Source organism: Halyomorpha halys, unplaced genomic scaffold (assembly GCF_000696795.3).
Source record: "Halyomorpha halys isolate HHAL.00 unplaced genomic scaffold, Hhal_1.1 Scaffold109.1, whole genome shotgun sequence".
Lineage (NCBI taxonomy): Eukaryota > Metazoa > Arthropoda > Insecta > Hemiptera > Pentatomidae > Halyomorpha > Halyomorpha halys.
In genome coordinates, this window is record NW_027107176.1 from 683,071 (window position 1) to 700,197 (window position 17,127).

The 17,127-nt window shown below is 28.5% G+C and overlaps 2 protein-coding genes across 3 annotated transcripts in view; one reads left to right on the forward strand and one right to left on the reverse strand.

The window, feature by feature from the left end:
* The window catches only part of LOC106677812 (UPF0389 protein CG9231), a 15,504-nt gene extending 12,901 nt beyond the window's left edge, over positions 1-2,603 (forward strand). The window contains exon 3 of the mRNA XM_014415951.2: positions 655-2,603. Coding sequence (XP_014271437.1) covers positions 655-838 — 184 coding nt within the window. The 3' untranslated portion in view covers positions 839-2,603. The remainder of the gene's footprint in view (positions 1-654) is intronic.
* Positions 2,604-7,658: 5,055 nt separating this feature from the next.
* Positions 7,659-8,632, reverse strand: LOC106677809 (iron-sulfur cluster assembly 2 homolog, mitochondrial). Of its 2 annotated transcripts, XR_010842903.1 has the most exons (3): positions 8,070-8,632; positions 7,854-7,943; positions 7,659-7,774 (listed from the first exon to the last, which is right to left on the reverse strand). XR_010842903.1 is itself a non-coding variant. In XM_014415944.3 (2 exons), exon 1 carries the CDS (start codon positions 8,516-8,518, stop codon positions 8,081-8,083), a length of 438 nt encoding a protein of 145 aa, XP_014271430.1. In that variant the 5' UTR covers positions 8,519-8,632; the 3' UTR covers positions 7,659-7,943; positions 8,070-8,080. The 2 variants fall into 2 exon arrangements, 1 of the variants encoding a protein (XP_014271430.1); XM_014415944.3 differs by having other exon boundaries at positions 7,659-7,943.
* Between the last annotated feature and the right edge of the window lie 8,495 nt (positions 8,633-17,127).

The following is a 17,127-nucleotide window of genomic DNA, read 5'->3' on the forward strand; positions in this document are numbered from 1 at the left end:
TATATTGTCTATTAGGCTAATGCAAAAATAATTTTAAACCCAGTACAAATATTTCAGATTTTTATCTGTAAAAAAATTATTTATATGTCTCAAAAACTTCTATCAAATTAATTTCAGTAATTTCCTGAATGTTTTGTGATAAGTTTGTGAAACTGTATTTTATATAATTTTGTATTCTAAGGATTGTAATTTTAATACAGTACAAATTTAGTTGTAACTTCATTCTTTTACTTATATTTACTTTAGTGATAAGATTTTCAAATTTGATCTTTTCACTGGCTTAAAAATAAATTGAAATTACATTAAAATGAGTACAACTTACAAAGTTTCATTAAATAAATCAAATATGAAATTTATTTTCCACAAAATTTAGATATTTTTGAAGAAATCAATTGAAATTTTTGTTTAGATGGACTATATAAAAACAAATTAACCTAAAAAAATAATAAAATAATTTGATGTCCTTATTTAATTATAGTGGACCCACACTACAGCACAGCTCATTTGAATGGAACTTAGATATAATCCTGGTCTGAATGTTTAAATAGCCTTAAAATAAAATGATATTATTATTTTTAATCATATTTAAAATTTAATAATAAAAATGTTTGTTATTCATAATTCATTTATTAAATTAACAAATTTTTGTTTCAGGCAAGATACAATGGAGAAGGCCAGAAACAAAGCCAGAATCAAAATCGCAAATTACATGATGGCAGCAACAGTTCTTGCCTGCCTAGGCATGGTCATAAGTGGAAAGAAAGCGGCCGAACGAGGTGAAACGATTGCCAAGATGAATATTGATTGGCACAAGGAGATGAATAAGGAATCAAAGTAGTTCAGTGTGATTTCAGTCATATAATACTCATTTGATGCAATAAATTTAGTCCATATATTACCACACTGCGTGTTTTTTTTTGTGGTTTTTTTTTTTAAATTATTTATGAAGGATTAACTAGTTTCTGTTAAAAAAATATTTATTTATTACCGAGCTTTATTTATTCAGATAATAAAATAATATTTATCATTAATGATGATGATTAGGACAGCATTTTGTATAGAGCTCTTGCCTGGAGCTATCTTCATCCTGCAAGTTATACAAAATAATATATAGTTGGTTGTCTTCCCAGATGAATATTGTTCTTAATTTCATAGTAATATCTTAATCAACCTCAAGCTTTATTTTTTCAGACCGCAATATTAAGTATTATATACTTAATATAGCCCTTTACATCTCTTTATCCAAGAAATACACAAACCTCCAATTTATCCATGACATATTTGGTTTATATCTCATCTAACAGAATTACTTGTCAGGGGAGGTTGTGAATACTCTACTTTAAATATCATTAGCATAAAGTTGAGCACAAATTACAGCTTTTAACATAAAATTTAAAACTGAAACTTGTAGGAAGAGGTTTTTTAATAATCTAAGTTACTGAAGAAAACCAGTGTTTGTGAATTTGAGTTTTTCAAAATTCCTTTAAAAAAATTATTTTTCTATATTTTTTAACTCACGACTCATAGTTGATTGCTAATAACATAATGAGTTAAAATTGTATTAAACAATGATCTGGATTATCCATATCAGATTATTATTACTTCAGTTTGGTTTTGGTATAAATTTTGAAATAAAAATAAATACCTGCTTGTACCATACTGATTAGTACAACTTTCAGTCCTATAATACTCAAAATTGCAATTAATAATTTAATAAATATTACGTTTTGTTTAAAATGTTTTCCTCTCAAAAAAATATTGTCATTTTAGTTTTCTCAGTCTCGGAACTACATCATTTGTGTTGATCGATAAGTAATAATTTTTTCTCTTTTTTTTTTTAACCATAAGGAGAGAAGTTTTCATTTAATTTTGCTTGCTTTGATCTGATGTAGTTTTAGTCCCTTGCTAAGGATATAGGTATATACAAAGAACCACTTAGTAAGAGTATTAAAGCTGTATGTTGATAAAATCTTTTAAAATTAAATGTAATCGTGTTGCTTTTACTCTCAGATGCAACTAGTATATTTGAACTTTTATATATTTATTTTATATCTCGAAAACTTTGTCAGCCAATGTCAACACTTTCTGTATACTTATTGTTTATTGGTAAAACACAGGTTTGAGTATATATATTCTGTATTTATATCATTGAGACTGACCCTCATTTACTTTAAAATTTAATTGCTGTAAATAAAATCACTTCTACAACTTCAGAATATTTTTGGCTGTGTAATATACTGTTTCTTGTATATATATTTTAAAAAAAAGAAGAAGTGAGGGTTAATATATAATTGAGATTCTGTTTTCTTTCTAGTATGATCCATGATTGACATTATTTAAGATATTTTAACTGATGTAATCTCATTATTAATTATCTATTTATCAAAGTTGATCGTATTGTTTTCATAAAATAAATATTTATGTGATGCATTTTAACAGATATTCTCAAAAATATTTCAAACAGGTGAACGCGATCCATATTTGCAAGGATCAGTGTTTATTTTCTGTTAGCTTTTGTTAAAATGAATCACCATACCATGTTTATATATTTATATATATTAATTGTTTACCAACCTTATAAAAATATATGAAATTATTACTAAGTGGATATTTTTATTTGTATTTCCTATTGCTCTTTGTTTTATAAGTGAATTTTAATATATGCTGTATTTTAAAATATATATAGTAGATGTATTTGGCAATTTATAATTATGAGACAGTGGTCAGAGGGGAGTGATATGTTTTACTCATTATTGTTCATCCCACAGGCCTCGCTGAAATGTATTGCAAAAAGAAAACTAAATTTATAGGACTTCTGAATAAGATATATTTCTAAAGTTGCTTTCACTTACTTATATCTTATATGTGGAATATATTGTTAAGTATCATGATAGTAAACAATTTTAACTATGAGTTTTTGACATAAATACATGTTTTGAGGTCCCTTTAGTCGATAAAACCTAGTCTCAGAAAATTGTCTGTGTGTGAACACTAGCTCAAAAACGAAAAGTTGAACGAAACTGAAATGACGTATTTAAGGCATACATAACTCAGTAATGACTAAAACGATTTTGTTTAAACTCATTATATCAATGTATAATAAAATGTTATTTTAAATTAGATAAGTCTTATCTGCATTGAAATAGTCTGACTTGTCATAAATGACAAATGTTTAAAAATTCTTCCTCTATAAAGTACCGTAAATTTTGTTTATTTAAATAAATAACCAGTTCTCATTTATAGCAGTAATGAATAGTGAATAAATAAAAAATATTAAAAAATTTGATGTATAGCTGCAGGAGAAAAATAAACAAGTTGAAATCGGAAATAAATTGGGACTGAGAATATGTGTAAATGTATGTAACAAATTTGTAAGACTTAGTTATACTGTTGTATTTTTAGCAGGAAAAAAAATAATGTTTATTATTTCCATCTCAAGAACCCTCAATACATATTTTTATAGAAATAAAAAATAAATTTTTTCTTGTCTTTCAAAATCACAAAAAATACCAATAACTTGAACATGAATCCATCAATTTACTCACAACTTGGAGACGTGAGAAGAGCGGTAAGTAAAAGTTGTATGATGCGTGGACCGCACCAGATTCTTTTCTCTCCTGTTTAAATCAAAGTAATTTCATTGTTGTGATTTTCAGTATTTTTTTCTATTGAGCCATATAGTTATGGTTTTTCCATTTTTCAGCAGCTCAATAAAGAATTTTGACCAATTACCCTGAACATGCTTCCATGGGTATGAAGCTATATTTATTTTCTCATTGATTAACGTTTATGGTCACTGCTTTATTCTCCAACATCATAGCTTGATGTTATTAATCCTAAAGCCTTCCTCAATAAACAATCTATTTAACTTACAAAGAATTTTGCAAATCATGCTAGTAGTTCCAGAAATTAATGGAATAAAAAAAAAATAAATAATTCAAATTTATATGTTACCTTAATAAACAATCAGAACCTAGAGATAATGCAGGACCTAATTTTGTAATGCATAATTATTGACTATTATGGTCTTAGGAGAGAGAGAGTAATTAGTATTGTGCTTCAAATATATAAAGATAAGTAAATAAACAAAATCATCATGGTTTTTCATTTTAATTTTGTATAATTATACAAAAAGGCGAGAATATGATGCTAAACTGATTGTATAGCTACTCACTTTTATTGAAGTATAGAAGGTAACTGAACAAAAGTTATTACGCTTTTAAACCCTTTATCAAATAACAAGGGTATACTCATCACCTTTAGTTTAACATATTAAAGTATGTTAAATGGAGAAATATTTCCTTCTTTTAGCACATTAGAACTATATTACATTTAATATGGTTGAGAGGCTGTTAATATGTCAACTAAATGAAGAATGATGTGACGCAACAGATAAGCTGAGCTCCATATAATTTTGTGAGTTGTTTTGATAGTTTAGTTGCTCATATTTCATATTTGGTTTGTGTTATGTTGTTTTGCGCGTTTTCAGAACTCTAATAAAGTAATGGAAAAAAAAACCTAGAAGATTAAACAAGGAACAAGTGAGGTAGAGGAAAGATGATGGAGACCCAGTAGCCAAACTTTCACTTTTCACTAAATTTAGGCATGCTCTAATAAATTACTTTAATCAAAACTGAAAAGTAAATAAACCATGAAATTCCGGAAGGTTTTGAAAGGCAAGATTACAAAACCAATTATCCAGAAAATCTGCAAGTAGTTCCTCTGCATTTAAAATATAACATGGACTTTGACTTAGACTTATTACATTGAGCATTTTAAAACTTTTTATATTTAACAGAACATTAGATATTTTTTAAAAGATTGGTTAGCATTTCTACTTTTAAGTGTTTATTATTTTTTTTAAATCAATTTTATCACTTTTACTTATTCCTGCCTTATGATAAAAATAATATAATTTCTGGTTGTTTTCTTCTAATTGTACACAAATTTATTTAAAAGGTAAAAAATGAATTTGAAAATGGTGGCATTATCAGCAATCATGTATTTTTTAAGCCATGTTTATAAACACTACTGGGCAGGTAAGGATTCAAATGTTGTCCAAATAATAACTTTTTATACAATTAAAAGAATATATGAACAATACATATTCTAGAAAAAAAAAATTACAAAATTTATTTTTTATGGTATACCTCAAAGGACTGACTGCGGCGGCACTCACACTTCTGATTCTTAATAGTATGTCTGAGATTGTTAAGGTAGTACATTAACCTACTAGATAAATTGGGTAAAACTTTTTTTTTGAAGGGACTACATTGTTCCATAATCTCTTATTTCAGCATGGAATGACCAAAATTTTAGGTAGTATTTTATGGGATACCATAATAAAAAAAATTGGATACACAATCAGTGCAATTTATATAGAGGTCCAACCATTATTTCATAGGTCTAATTATTCGGTCAGAAATGGCACTGTCATGGAGGCTGACAGCTCCCATGTATACTATTTTTCAGGTTGTTTTGCTTTGCATTTAAAATTTGATTCAGAATTTCCATAACTGAATGCATAAAGTTGCATATTGCTAGTAATACCATCTCACTACTAGTATTTAATTATTCTAATAAAAATAATGATCATATATCTCTTATTCATGTCCTTTAAAGGAATAGTAGGCATTTTGTCTAATTTTTTTTTTTTTTTTTTTTTTATGAACATGTCAGTGGACATAATTGATAACATTATAATCTTTAAATACTCGTGTAGATGACAGGAGACCACCATTCGTGTTGGATAAGAGGAACATTAAACTTCAATTTTGTTCATCATTCCCATTTATAATTGGTTAGTTCTAGTGTTATGGTCTTTTTGATTCTATATATTTTCTTTTACAATTTGGTATTTTTTATCTCTGATGTTTCTGCCTTTTCCTCTTCAGTTTTTATCAATTAAATGATAAAAATTAGGGAATTGTCTTATACGAAAGAAAACAGAAACAAATATTACCAAATAGAAACCCTGATCTGGCAAGCTGAATCTTAAATTAAAAGAGAAAAAACATCGAAGATGTTGATTATGAGTTTGAAAACGGCTGTGTAGGCAACTAGTCATGGGCTCCACACCTCCTATCAGGGTGTATTTGATTTTGTTCACTATGGGCGAAATGAACAATTTCCTTCATCCCAAGAAAAATCAATAATTTTGATGATCAAAACAAAATGAACAAAAAATCAATTTTAGGAAATATTTCTCGATAGTTTCATTTCTATTGTTTTGTTTTTATTGTTATTTGTAAATTGATATTGAATTCTATAGCAATACCAGTAAAAATACGTTGTTTTTTTTTGGATTTTTTAAAGAAATAGAAAGAATAAAAAACACGGTTTTTTGATTTGTGCATATAATTATTATTCTACGATTAAGTTCATAGTGCCCTTTTTCAGAGAGATTAACTTGCAAGAAAGATGACAAAATCAATGGTGTGATGTTGAGGAGAGCCTATGATTTCTAATTAACTCACAGGAATTAATCAGTAACTCTGAGAATAAAAAAGAAAAACATACAGAAAGTTATGTACCGTGCACTTACAAAAGTGAGGTAGAATAACAAGAGAGAGAATGGTAAGCAGAAATTTTTCTTAGATAAATGTTCTTGAGTCTTGAGATGTGTTCGTGCATCAAGAGGCATTAAAACTTCTCCAATCAGTAAAATGATGTCAACAGATTTCTAATAATATTTTATAATTTGGAAGAATAAGTTCAAAAATAATGAAGTACAAAAATCATTTAATAAAAATTCCAATAATTTGATACACATTTTAAACTTCATATTTCGTTCATTTTGTAAGTTTTATAATTCATAAAAAATAAACAATTTTCAAGGTAATCTTTGACACTTTATACAGTAACACTAAACCATTGACATTGACTAAAACAAGAAATTAAAAAAAAAAAATCACAAAATTATACACAAAGAATAAATAAACATTTAAGATGGACAAACCCAACTCTGAAAAGAAATGGATTAAAAATAAAATTAAACAAGCAGCTCAGATATTTTCAACTTAAAGTTAAAACATCTAACAGAAGATCATCTTCACAGACTAGCTTCACTATTTAATGTCTAAGCCGACATAAAAAAAATATTAGGCTCCTATAGTGACAAAATTAAAGATATGGCCGACATCACTAACTATTTCATTAGACAAATTAGAATATTGAAGATAAAAGTAACTAAATTTGACGATAAAGGGGAAAATTGAGTATTCAATTTATCGATTTGATAGAATAGAATTTTTCTTTCATATCTCTCCAGGCAGCTGACTAACAAAAAGTAATTTTTCAAATATTCCTTAATTTTTCTAAATTCAAAACCATTCTAAAATAGCCATGAAACAAAAATGAGTATTAAGAAAAAAAATCCTAACCCACTAAAATTTAGGTATTTAAAAAAATATAAATTAAAATATATTCTTTTAAAAAAATATTTTTATATCATTCATTTCTACTTCCTAATTCTAAGAGAGAGATATACATATTTTTTTAAAAGTTTAATAATTAAACTAATTCTGATGATCTAATTTTGACTAATTGCATAATTTAAAAAAGTAAGTTAAATAATTATGATGAATAATCTAAAATAAAACATGAATAAATTAAAAACTAAAAATCTGCAAGGTAATGATTCATATAATATTCATAAATCGGTTGAACAAATATATATTTAATATGTACATGACTAACATCTTAGATCCATCAACAATAAACAGAGATTTCTTGCACCTTGTAAACTGCATAAAGGCGAGACGATCTTGTGAAACTACTTAAATTAAAATAAATTACTTATGTCTGTTTCTAATCAGATAATTACATAATAAATAATCAGTAAAACAATTTACATCAATAAATAAATTATCACAGTTTGGTTCCATCATCTGATTCCTTTGAAAGACATTAGTCAATCCTACTCAGCAAAAAATTAACAATACCTACGCAAAATAAAATAAAAATAATTAATGAACCAGATTAATCTAAGAAAATATACGACTTTGTTAGTAAATATAAAGCTGGTATAGTAATATTGACTATATATCTCAGATATATAAAAAACATACCAAGACAAACTTTAATCTAATTTCACAGAAAAAGAAGCGCCACAGGAGCAACCAGTGTCTGCTTTTGGATTATTGACAATTAGAAAAGATGATCTAATAAGTTCTTTTTGATAATCCACTGTGGATCCACCAATATACTCTAGAGAAGTTAAATCGACAACAACCTTGGCACCTTGTTTCTCAAAAACATGGTCATCCTCATTCAGTTTACTATCCAGTGCGAATTTGTACTGGAATCCGGAGCAACCACCGCCTTCAACTGTGATCCTTAAACATTCTCCTTCTGAAATTTGATTTATCCTCTCAGCACAAGCATCACTTATCTTGATTGTTTCATTTGTTTTTGGTTTGTCTTTTATCGCAACAGTTGAACAGGCCCTCAATGAAAGAGAAGATAATGTGGGAAAATAATTTTTAGCATACTTAGCAACTGCAGTAATTGAAGACATTTATGTATCGCTTTAATAAACCCTATAAAGTTATATAACCAATAATTTACTGAAAGAATAATGCCTGAAGCATTATTTCATAACAAACCTTTAAAATGAAGGTAATGTCATGGTTATAACTATTCTAGAGAGCAATGAGATATTTCATGCTACAACCTTTTTGTGGTAAACTTTATTTATTTTCTTAAATATTGGGTATATGGAAAATTTATGTTAATTATCAATATATTAATCAAGTATAATTTATTTCAGAATTCATAAAAATAATATCAGTAATTCCTTTTAAATTTATCAAACAAACTTTTTTAATATTCTTGTCAAAATTCCCGATCATCCATTTTAATTTTATGTATTTAATTTAATGTACAAATGGCAGATTATTTTTATAGTAATGAGTAAATATAGTGGCGATTTATACAAATCAAGTACGCGCCATATTAGGACCGCCTTTTCTTCGTAACCAGCAGTAGAAATGGAATCGGTGAAAATTTTGCTTTGTTCTTCAACTATTACAGTTATTTATTTAGAAAATAAATAGTATTCTATTTCTGTTTTACTAATTAATTAAGAATTATTGAATGAAATTAAGTATATGGGTAAGTTAATGAATCTTTTTGTCTTTGATAATTGTAGTTGGTTTCTAATGGCTAAAGGAACATAAAAAAATTATCTTAAATGATTAATTGATTTATGAAAAAGTTTCCAAAAGGTTAATTATAACTATTTTAGAATACACTTTGTTGTTTACTAACTAATTATATTTTCTCGATATCCACTTAAAAATTTTACGAGGGAACTAAAACTAAATATAGTAATAGTTTTTAAATTCCAATATGGCGCATCAATTCAAAACTTAGTGTGTTTGCATCAACTTTTTATGATTTATTATTATTACTTTCATGTTCCTGATTCGTAGTTCAAAAATAAGTTATGTGATATCGAAGTATCCATAGAATCTTCGCCAAAATATAAATTACTCAGAAGAAAAATTATTAAAAAAACTCAGTTGTGGAAATTTAAGCTTAATTTATTTTTTTAATAGAAACTATTACCATAGGAAATATCACAATGGAGTATTTTTCATTTACTTAACTCATATTCATAAAAATGTATATATTTTGAAAAACTTTGCAATTTTCTCTATGTTTTATTATACTTATCTTTTGAGTTCATTATCTTGTCACAGTTTATCCTATCATACTTTCAGCCATAATCAACCGAACCTTTTATCCAATTCTTATAAAATTTTTTGGGAAGGTGTAGGTTGGTCTCATGTTAATTTTATCTGATTCTATACTTTCACTTACACATGTTTAAATGTATTTTCCGTGGTACATCTATATTTCGAATAGGACTATTATAATTTATCTTATGTAGTTACAATATCTTACTTTTACAATATCTTATATAGTTGTTACATGTGTGAAATAAAAGTTTTTACAAGGAATAGTACAAAGATATAATCTTTTCCCTTTCTTGAGACTAGTTATTATTGTTTAATAAAAGAAATTCTATCCAATTTAAGTCTCAAAACAATTATTAATAGTTCTAACGTTTCGGCCAATTTGCTCATCCTCAATGGCAATCTTAAATACAATTTTAGGTCAATAATTTCAGTCAAAATTACCCTACTTTGTTAATTCTAAACATGAACCTTAAAACATTTAACCAGAATCACTTTATCCTATTATATTTTATCACATATGATACTGATAAAGTATAATATAGTAACAACCTGCCTTCTACGCCACAACCCCTGATGAAGACCTGAAACTCAAACGTCGGCATAAAATAAATAAATATGGTTTTGTTTATTTATGTTGTTCTTTGCTGACCGCACCCCCGACAAACTTCTCCAAGTATAATACAGTAAGTAAATTGATTGTGATTAAAAATTTTAATTTTAATGTGAAGAATTAACGAAATAGGGTAATTTTGACTGAAATTATTGGCTTGGGCAGAATAGCTTGCAAAAAGTTTTTAAAATTGATATGGTTGTAAAATTTTATTTAAGATTGTCCTCGAAGATGAACGAATTGGCCGAAACGTTGGAATTATTAAGAAATAATGATTGTTTTGAGATTTAAATTGGATACACTTTATTTTATTCAACAGGAGTACAATATTAATAAACGGCGTTTGCCTGATTCCGATAGTAGTTCCCGTGTTAGCTGGTAGGTTGCGACATGCCGGACAATAGCTGTTTTTGCGGCTGTAGTACTCACGGTATAGACTAGCAAGTAGTGGTGTCGCTACTCACTCCTCACCAGTTTTTTAAACACTGGTTCAATTTGGCAAAGAATGAGGTATATTAGTGGTATTCATGATGTGTTAAATGTAATATGTTTTACCATGTTAAATGTTGTAAGCATAGGATTGTTGCTAGAGATGCTTAGATGCTTAAGAGCTCCTAGCGGATTTTTTGATCAACTTGTTTTATAACCTTTCCTTCCAAAACTTCATGTTATTGTTAATTCCACGTTTTTATTAAAGTCATTTATTACAACATCCCTAAAGTAAGTGAAAAGTATGTATAAGTTTGGCAACTGAGTGTCTAGTTGATCTGGCTTGTGAGGAACAGAATCAAGATGAGCTAATTGACAACTGTCATTACATTATTGTCATCCATTGCTTTATTAGTTTTAAAAACATCCAAAACTATACTAACAAAATAAAAACACTAACCATGTGCAAATAATTTAACACGACAAAAAAAAAAGTGATGAGATCAGTTGGTCGGTTGCGTGACTTCATTCTCCATTTAACAGACCTATCAACAGACTCTCAACCATGTTATATGTTATATCGTTTTAACATGGTAAAATCAGGAAATATTTCTCCATTTAATAAGAGTTTTTCCATTTAACACGTTAAACTAAAGATCATGAATACCCCTATTGTGCTTGTAGAAATGTGACTACCACCATAATTAGTCACACCTTTGTTAATGTTTTTGTTATTTATTTGCTTACTTTTTTTCCTAACTTAGTGTTTTTATCTTTTTAAGCACTGTTGAAGCCCTGCAGCGTGGGGCGAAACGTTGACTCAAATTAAATAGTTTTATCTCTTTTTAGTTTTTTCTTTGTCTCCTTTTTTTTTTTTATTATTACATACAATGGTCAATCATCGATCTTTCAAAAAATGTTTACTTTTGTTTTTTTGCTTTTCTATTGTAAAAATTCGTATTTTAGGGTTTGTGGAGGTGGTTATGACAAATATAAATTTTACATTTTAAAGAATACAACAGTTAAACAAAAGATAACAAAGCGATCATGCAATCAAGTCTCAGATTTTCCCGTTCGAATCAGATGACTCTATTTTTCCTCCTTTATTTATTCGTAAAATTCTGTAATATTTTGTATTTGTTCATTGTTAATTATATTAACAATGAGAACTAGTTATTTATGTTTTTAAGTAATCAAAATTAAAGGAACTTTAGAGTGAGATTTTTGAAAATTTTCCATTTTGGAGATATCGAAAAATCGATTCTATAAAGTGGAACTTCCAGTTCGTCGATTTTATCGAAAAAAGTTGCTATTCATCTCAGGCATATACTGGTCGTTAAATACATAATTTCAATTTTGTATAATTTTTGTTAGATTGTTTACACACAGACCATTTTGCAAGACGTGGTTATATGGACTCAGGTAAGCTCAAAAGTTGTATTTCCGTCGAAAACTCGAATTAATTTTTTCCGATCGCAATATTTTCACTTACTGTATATTTCATATATAGATAAGTGAAAGTAAAATGACTGTCACTTTAACTAATTTGTACTTTAACAATATGTTATATTTTATGTATTGAATTTTTTTTTTTCATAAACATGTTTTATTAAATTTTATCATAATTTACTCATTTCCTGGTCTTTTGATTTTTTTTTTTTTTTCAAAAACCATAAAAATGGCGTTAACTTTAACTCGCTTTTGAGCTCTGCTCTACCCCTCACACGTGGGGGATAGAGTGGGCTCAGGGATCCTCAGGTCAATTGTGTAAATATTTTATATTAGAGTGTAAATGTGACTAGAGACTATATTATTTTATCATTATGTAATTTTTCATACAGATAGTTTGATTATGTTCATTTTGTTTATTCTTCTGTTTGTATATATTTTAAGAGATTTTTTTTTATTCATTTATTTAATTTATTTTATTTTATTTTAGTATGTATGAGATCATCCATCACTATTACCTATTGTCCACAACTTTAACATGAGTTAACCAATCTATACAAAAGTTGTGTGATTCGCGCGTCTCATCAGATTTTTTACTTCGAATTTTTAATGTTCTATTAATGCACCATCACAACCTCGGTGAAATAATTCTTTGGCTTGCTTAATTTAAAGACAGAATTATTGTTTGAACAATTTATTCGTTTGTTTAAACAGACGCTTAAATATTTAAGTAGGACTATTAATCTTGTTGCAGGACAGTTAAGTCTCTTTGGCCAAATAGCATATTTCTAACAGAACCGTTGGAACACCTTAATTAAAACTTTGCTAACTTAAAGGTGAGCGGGAGGATTATAGTTGATCGCCAAACTAATCCAGGACTTTAAGAGGGAAATTGGGTTTCTCTTGTGGCTAAATTCAACTGAGGGTAACTTCATACAACCATTTATCCGGCAGAATATTATCGCTAGGATAAGAAGATGCTTTACAAGAGATTAAAAATCGCTAATCTGATATGGTTGATGCGAAAATCCTGATCTGTGGTTTTGGGTCAAGTATCGGTCGAAATAGATTTAATTCAATTTATGTCGAGGAAGTGGCCCTTAACTGAGAAATACGGAACGGCTATGATTTAAGGCTGAGATGCAGACCGTTTTTGTGATTTATAGAGGGTCGTCATGAATTTCCTGCTTCTGAATAAATTCATGCAATTGACATAAGACTTGCTGAATCAGATAATCCATGGACTAGGTCCTTTTTTGCATATTTTATAGTACTTTAGTACTTCTGCATAAAGGACATTTTGACATTTCCTATATTCAGTAATGATAAGATACCTGAGATTTCACCTCGATCGCCGCCTTACCTGGAATCGCCAAAACAACAGTAAATTAACCCAAACCTACGCAAGGTTAGGAATGCTAACTTTACACCAGAAACAACTATTCTTATTTTTAAAACAATACTCAGGCCACTGCTGATGTATGGCTGTGAAGTCTGAGGCGCGTCATCCTTTACGAAAAAGAAAACAATTACAATCATTTCAAAATAAGGTCCTAAGAATCGCAGTGGATGCCCCTTGGTTTGTAAGGAACAGCCAATTGCATGGGAAATTACAAATGGATTCAATAGAACACTTCATCAAATTCCACTCCTAGGTACCAACAGTCAAAGGATATAGTTGTATAGTCAAAATGGAGCCCGGTTGCCACGGGGTAAAGCGCGTGGCTACTAACTCCTAGGACCCGAGTTCGAATCCGGCTGGGTGGGCAGAAAATTGTTTTCTGTTACATTGTAGCCGTGAGTCAACTCCTGTGGATTCTGGAGCCCTCCCGGGGTCCACCCAGCCTCCTAAATTGGGTACCCGTAATTGGGTAAAAATCCTGGCGGTCGAGCATGATCCTTACCAAATCACCTCCTTGCACAACCGTTGATTTAGAACAGTACTTCTTTACAAAGTACCGAACCCTTGACCCTTCATGGGTTGTAGCGGCACAGATTTTAATTTTTTAAAATTTAATATAGTTAGGGGTGTCTTTTGTATGAATCTATAACCCCCATAATCAATTTAAAAAAAAAATCTGTTATATTAACCATATTAGGTCAACCAAGCCGATCTGGTATTGAATTAAAAAAATAAAATAAGGTATATGTCGTTCTTAATAGGTAATATTATGTTAGAGGATTAAAAAAATTGCAATTTTATGATTAATAAAATTTATTTATACATAAAAAATATTTGGTGCAGTGCACGCATCAAACAACTTTCACTTAGTCCCCCCCTCTTAGAGTTAAAATTAATCCTAGCTCGCTTCTGAACAAATATTTCTATATCACTCGCTATGGCAATACTTTTCCGTACTAACTTTCCAAATGAGCCTTATAATTGACAGTTTTGTGAACTGCGATTTCAACAGTTTTCAGAAAAGTACTTTTGATATTATTTATCGTTTTAAAATTTTAACATTTTTATTTAGCAAAAGTGTGGTAGAAATATAAAAACAAAACAGTTGCCTAAAATTTGTAATCTATTTTTAACCATTTCATGCTAAGTTTTTATAGAATCAATATTGAAAACACAGAATGATTTTATGGAGTTATCCTGTCGACTGAAAGAATCAAGTGAAATAAAAATAAATTAATTATCTAGTATCTAAAAAACTAGTTCCCGAGCAGTTTTATCTAACAAATTTCTCTTTATTTCATACTGAAAATCCGTAGTTAGTGAATTTATTGTGGGGAATCCTTATCTCAGGAATCATGAAACGTACAGATGTCTATCAGGACTCAAATTAAAGCTAGTTTATGATTTTTATCTTTGTAGAAGTTTTCATGATATTTGCCAAAATAAATTAACAAGATAATGATTCCCAGTTTTTCGGACATTTTTGTTTTATGGAAAACTATATTTCAGGAACCATTCGACGTACACATGTCTGCCTGCAATCAAATTAAATCTAGTTGAATATATTATAAAGTAATTTATCTTCATAGGAACAGTAGTTTGAATGCATTTTGCATATGAAGTTCTGTCTGAGCAACTGGAAATCTATTTATTTTAGTAAATCATGAAAACCACAACCCTTACGAAGATAAATGTCATAAACCACTTTATAGTACATTAAAGTAGCTTTTGAGAGTTAATATATGTCTGTACGGTTCCTGAGTTATTCAATACATTTTTATGAACTTTTCCTTTTAAAAAACTGTATTTCGGGAACTATTGTACATATAGAACTCTGTTATGGCTCATAATTTATGAAATATATTCTAATTTAAATTATGTTCGATTAGATTTTCTAGTGTTGCAGGTAGTTTTAATGAAATGGAGCACCGATTGAAATTTTTTATCGTTTTGATACAGCCGGCTGTTTTTATTCCTCCTACCTGTACTTGGCAGACTCTTCAATTCTAACTAGTAATTTATCAACATCAAACTTATGCAAGGTTAGCAATGCTATATCCTATCCTAAACAGAAATTCCAAACTAAAACCAAAAACAAATGTTCTTATATTTAAAACAATCCTCAGGCCACTGCTGATGTACGGCTGTGAAGTCTGGGGAGTGGCATTCTTCATGAAAAGGAAAAAACTACAATCTTTTCAAAATAAAGTGCTAAGAATCGCAGTTAATGCTCCTTGGCTCATAAGAAATAGCCAATCGCATCGCGAATTACAAATGAAGTTAATAGAGAATTATATCAAAAAACTGTTCATGAAGTTCCACTCCCAGTTGCCGACAGTTAAAGGAGCAGTGACCTACAACCTGGGAAACCCAACCTCAAGACTGAAGCCCAGGCTGCTGCAGGACATTCTGTTATAAATTTTTAATAAATTTAAAATTAATTCAGTCACACTAACTCTATTTACTTATTATTATTATTATTTTGTTTATTTTTTTTCTCTTTTTTTCTCTCTTCCCTTTTTCAAATTAACTTGTTTCTTTTTACTATTAGAAGGCAATTGTTTGTTTTATTTAAGTGTACCAATATCATTATTTTTTGTTATTAATTTTACTTTCCTCCTTTATTAAGAAGCATTATTCTTATCTATTTATTTTATTATTTTTTTTTAATAAGAACATTTTATGTAGTTAGGGGTGTCATTTGTATGACTATACCCCCTCATAATCAACTGTTAAAAAATATATATAATATAAGTTAAATCAACCATGTAAGGCCCACCAGGCCGATCTGGTATAAAAATAAAATAATAAAAAAAAAACTAGTAATTTTATGTAGTTTTCATTGAACTAATAAAAAATTGGTGTGACAATAACTGTTTTATTTTCTCTTCTTGGGCTCTTTTACTGTTAGAACATACGTTTTATTTCGGCATTATTTTTCAATCTCGATTATCTACTACAAATTTTTTATATTTCTATTTATGCATAGGTTGTTTTACTAGAAGATACACAAATTATAAAATATTTTAATTAGCAAAACCGGGGATATATTTATTTGTCTTGCTATTTCCGAGGCTTAATTTTTCGTTTTACAATTTTCCGTTGGTATCCTTTTTATACAATTCTAAGTTGTAAATATTTTTCCTTTTCATTTATTATTACTTGTGGATTATTTAGTATTTGAAATAATAACTAATAAAGCACTGTGACAATTATTATAATGTTTTTAAAATTTTGTATTCATTCTACAACCTTAATCCGAAGGCTGAATGAAGCCCAGGCTGCTGCAGGACATCCTGTTAGAAATTCTATATTTATCAATACTATTATTCACATTACTTTTATTGTATTTTTTTCTCTTCGTCCTTTTATCAAATTGTTGTTTTTTTCTCATTAGAAAGCAATTATGTATTTTGTTTAATCTATAAATGTCATTGTTTTTGTTATTTTTTTTTTTATTGCAAGAATTAGATTTATTTATTGATAGATATTACAATCTGCCACACAGTTGTGGGCAATAGGTAATAGTGATG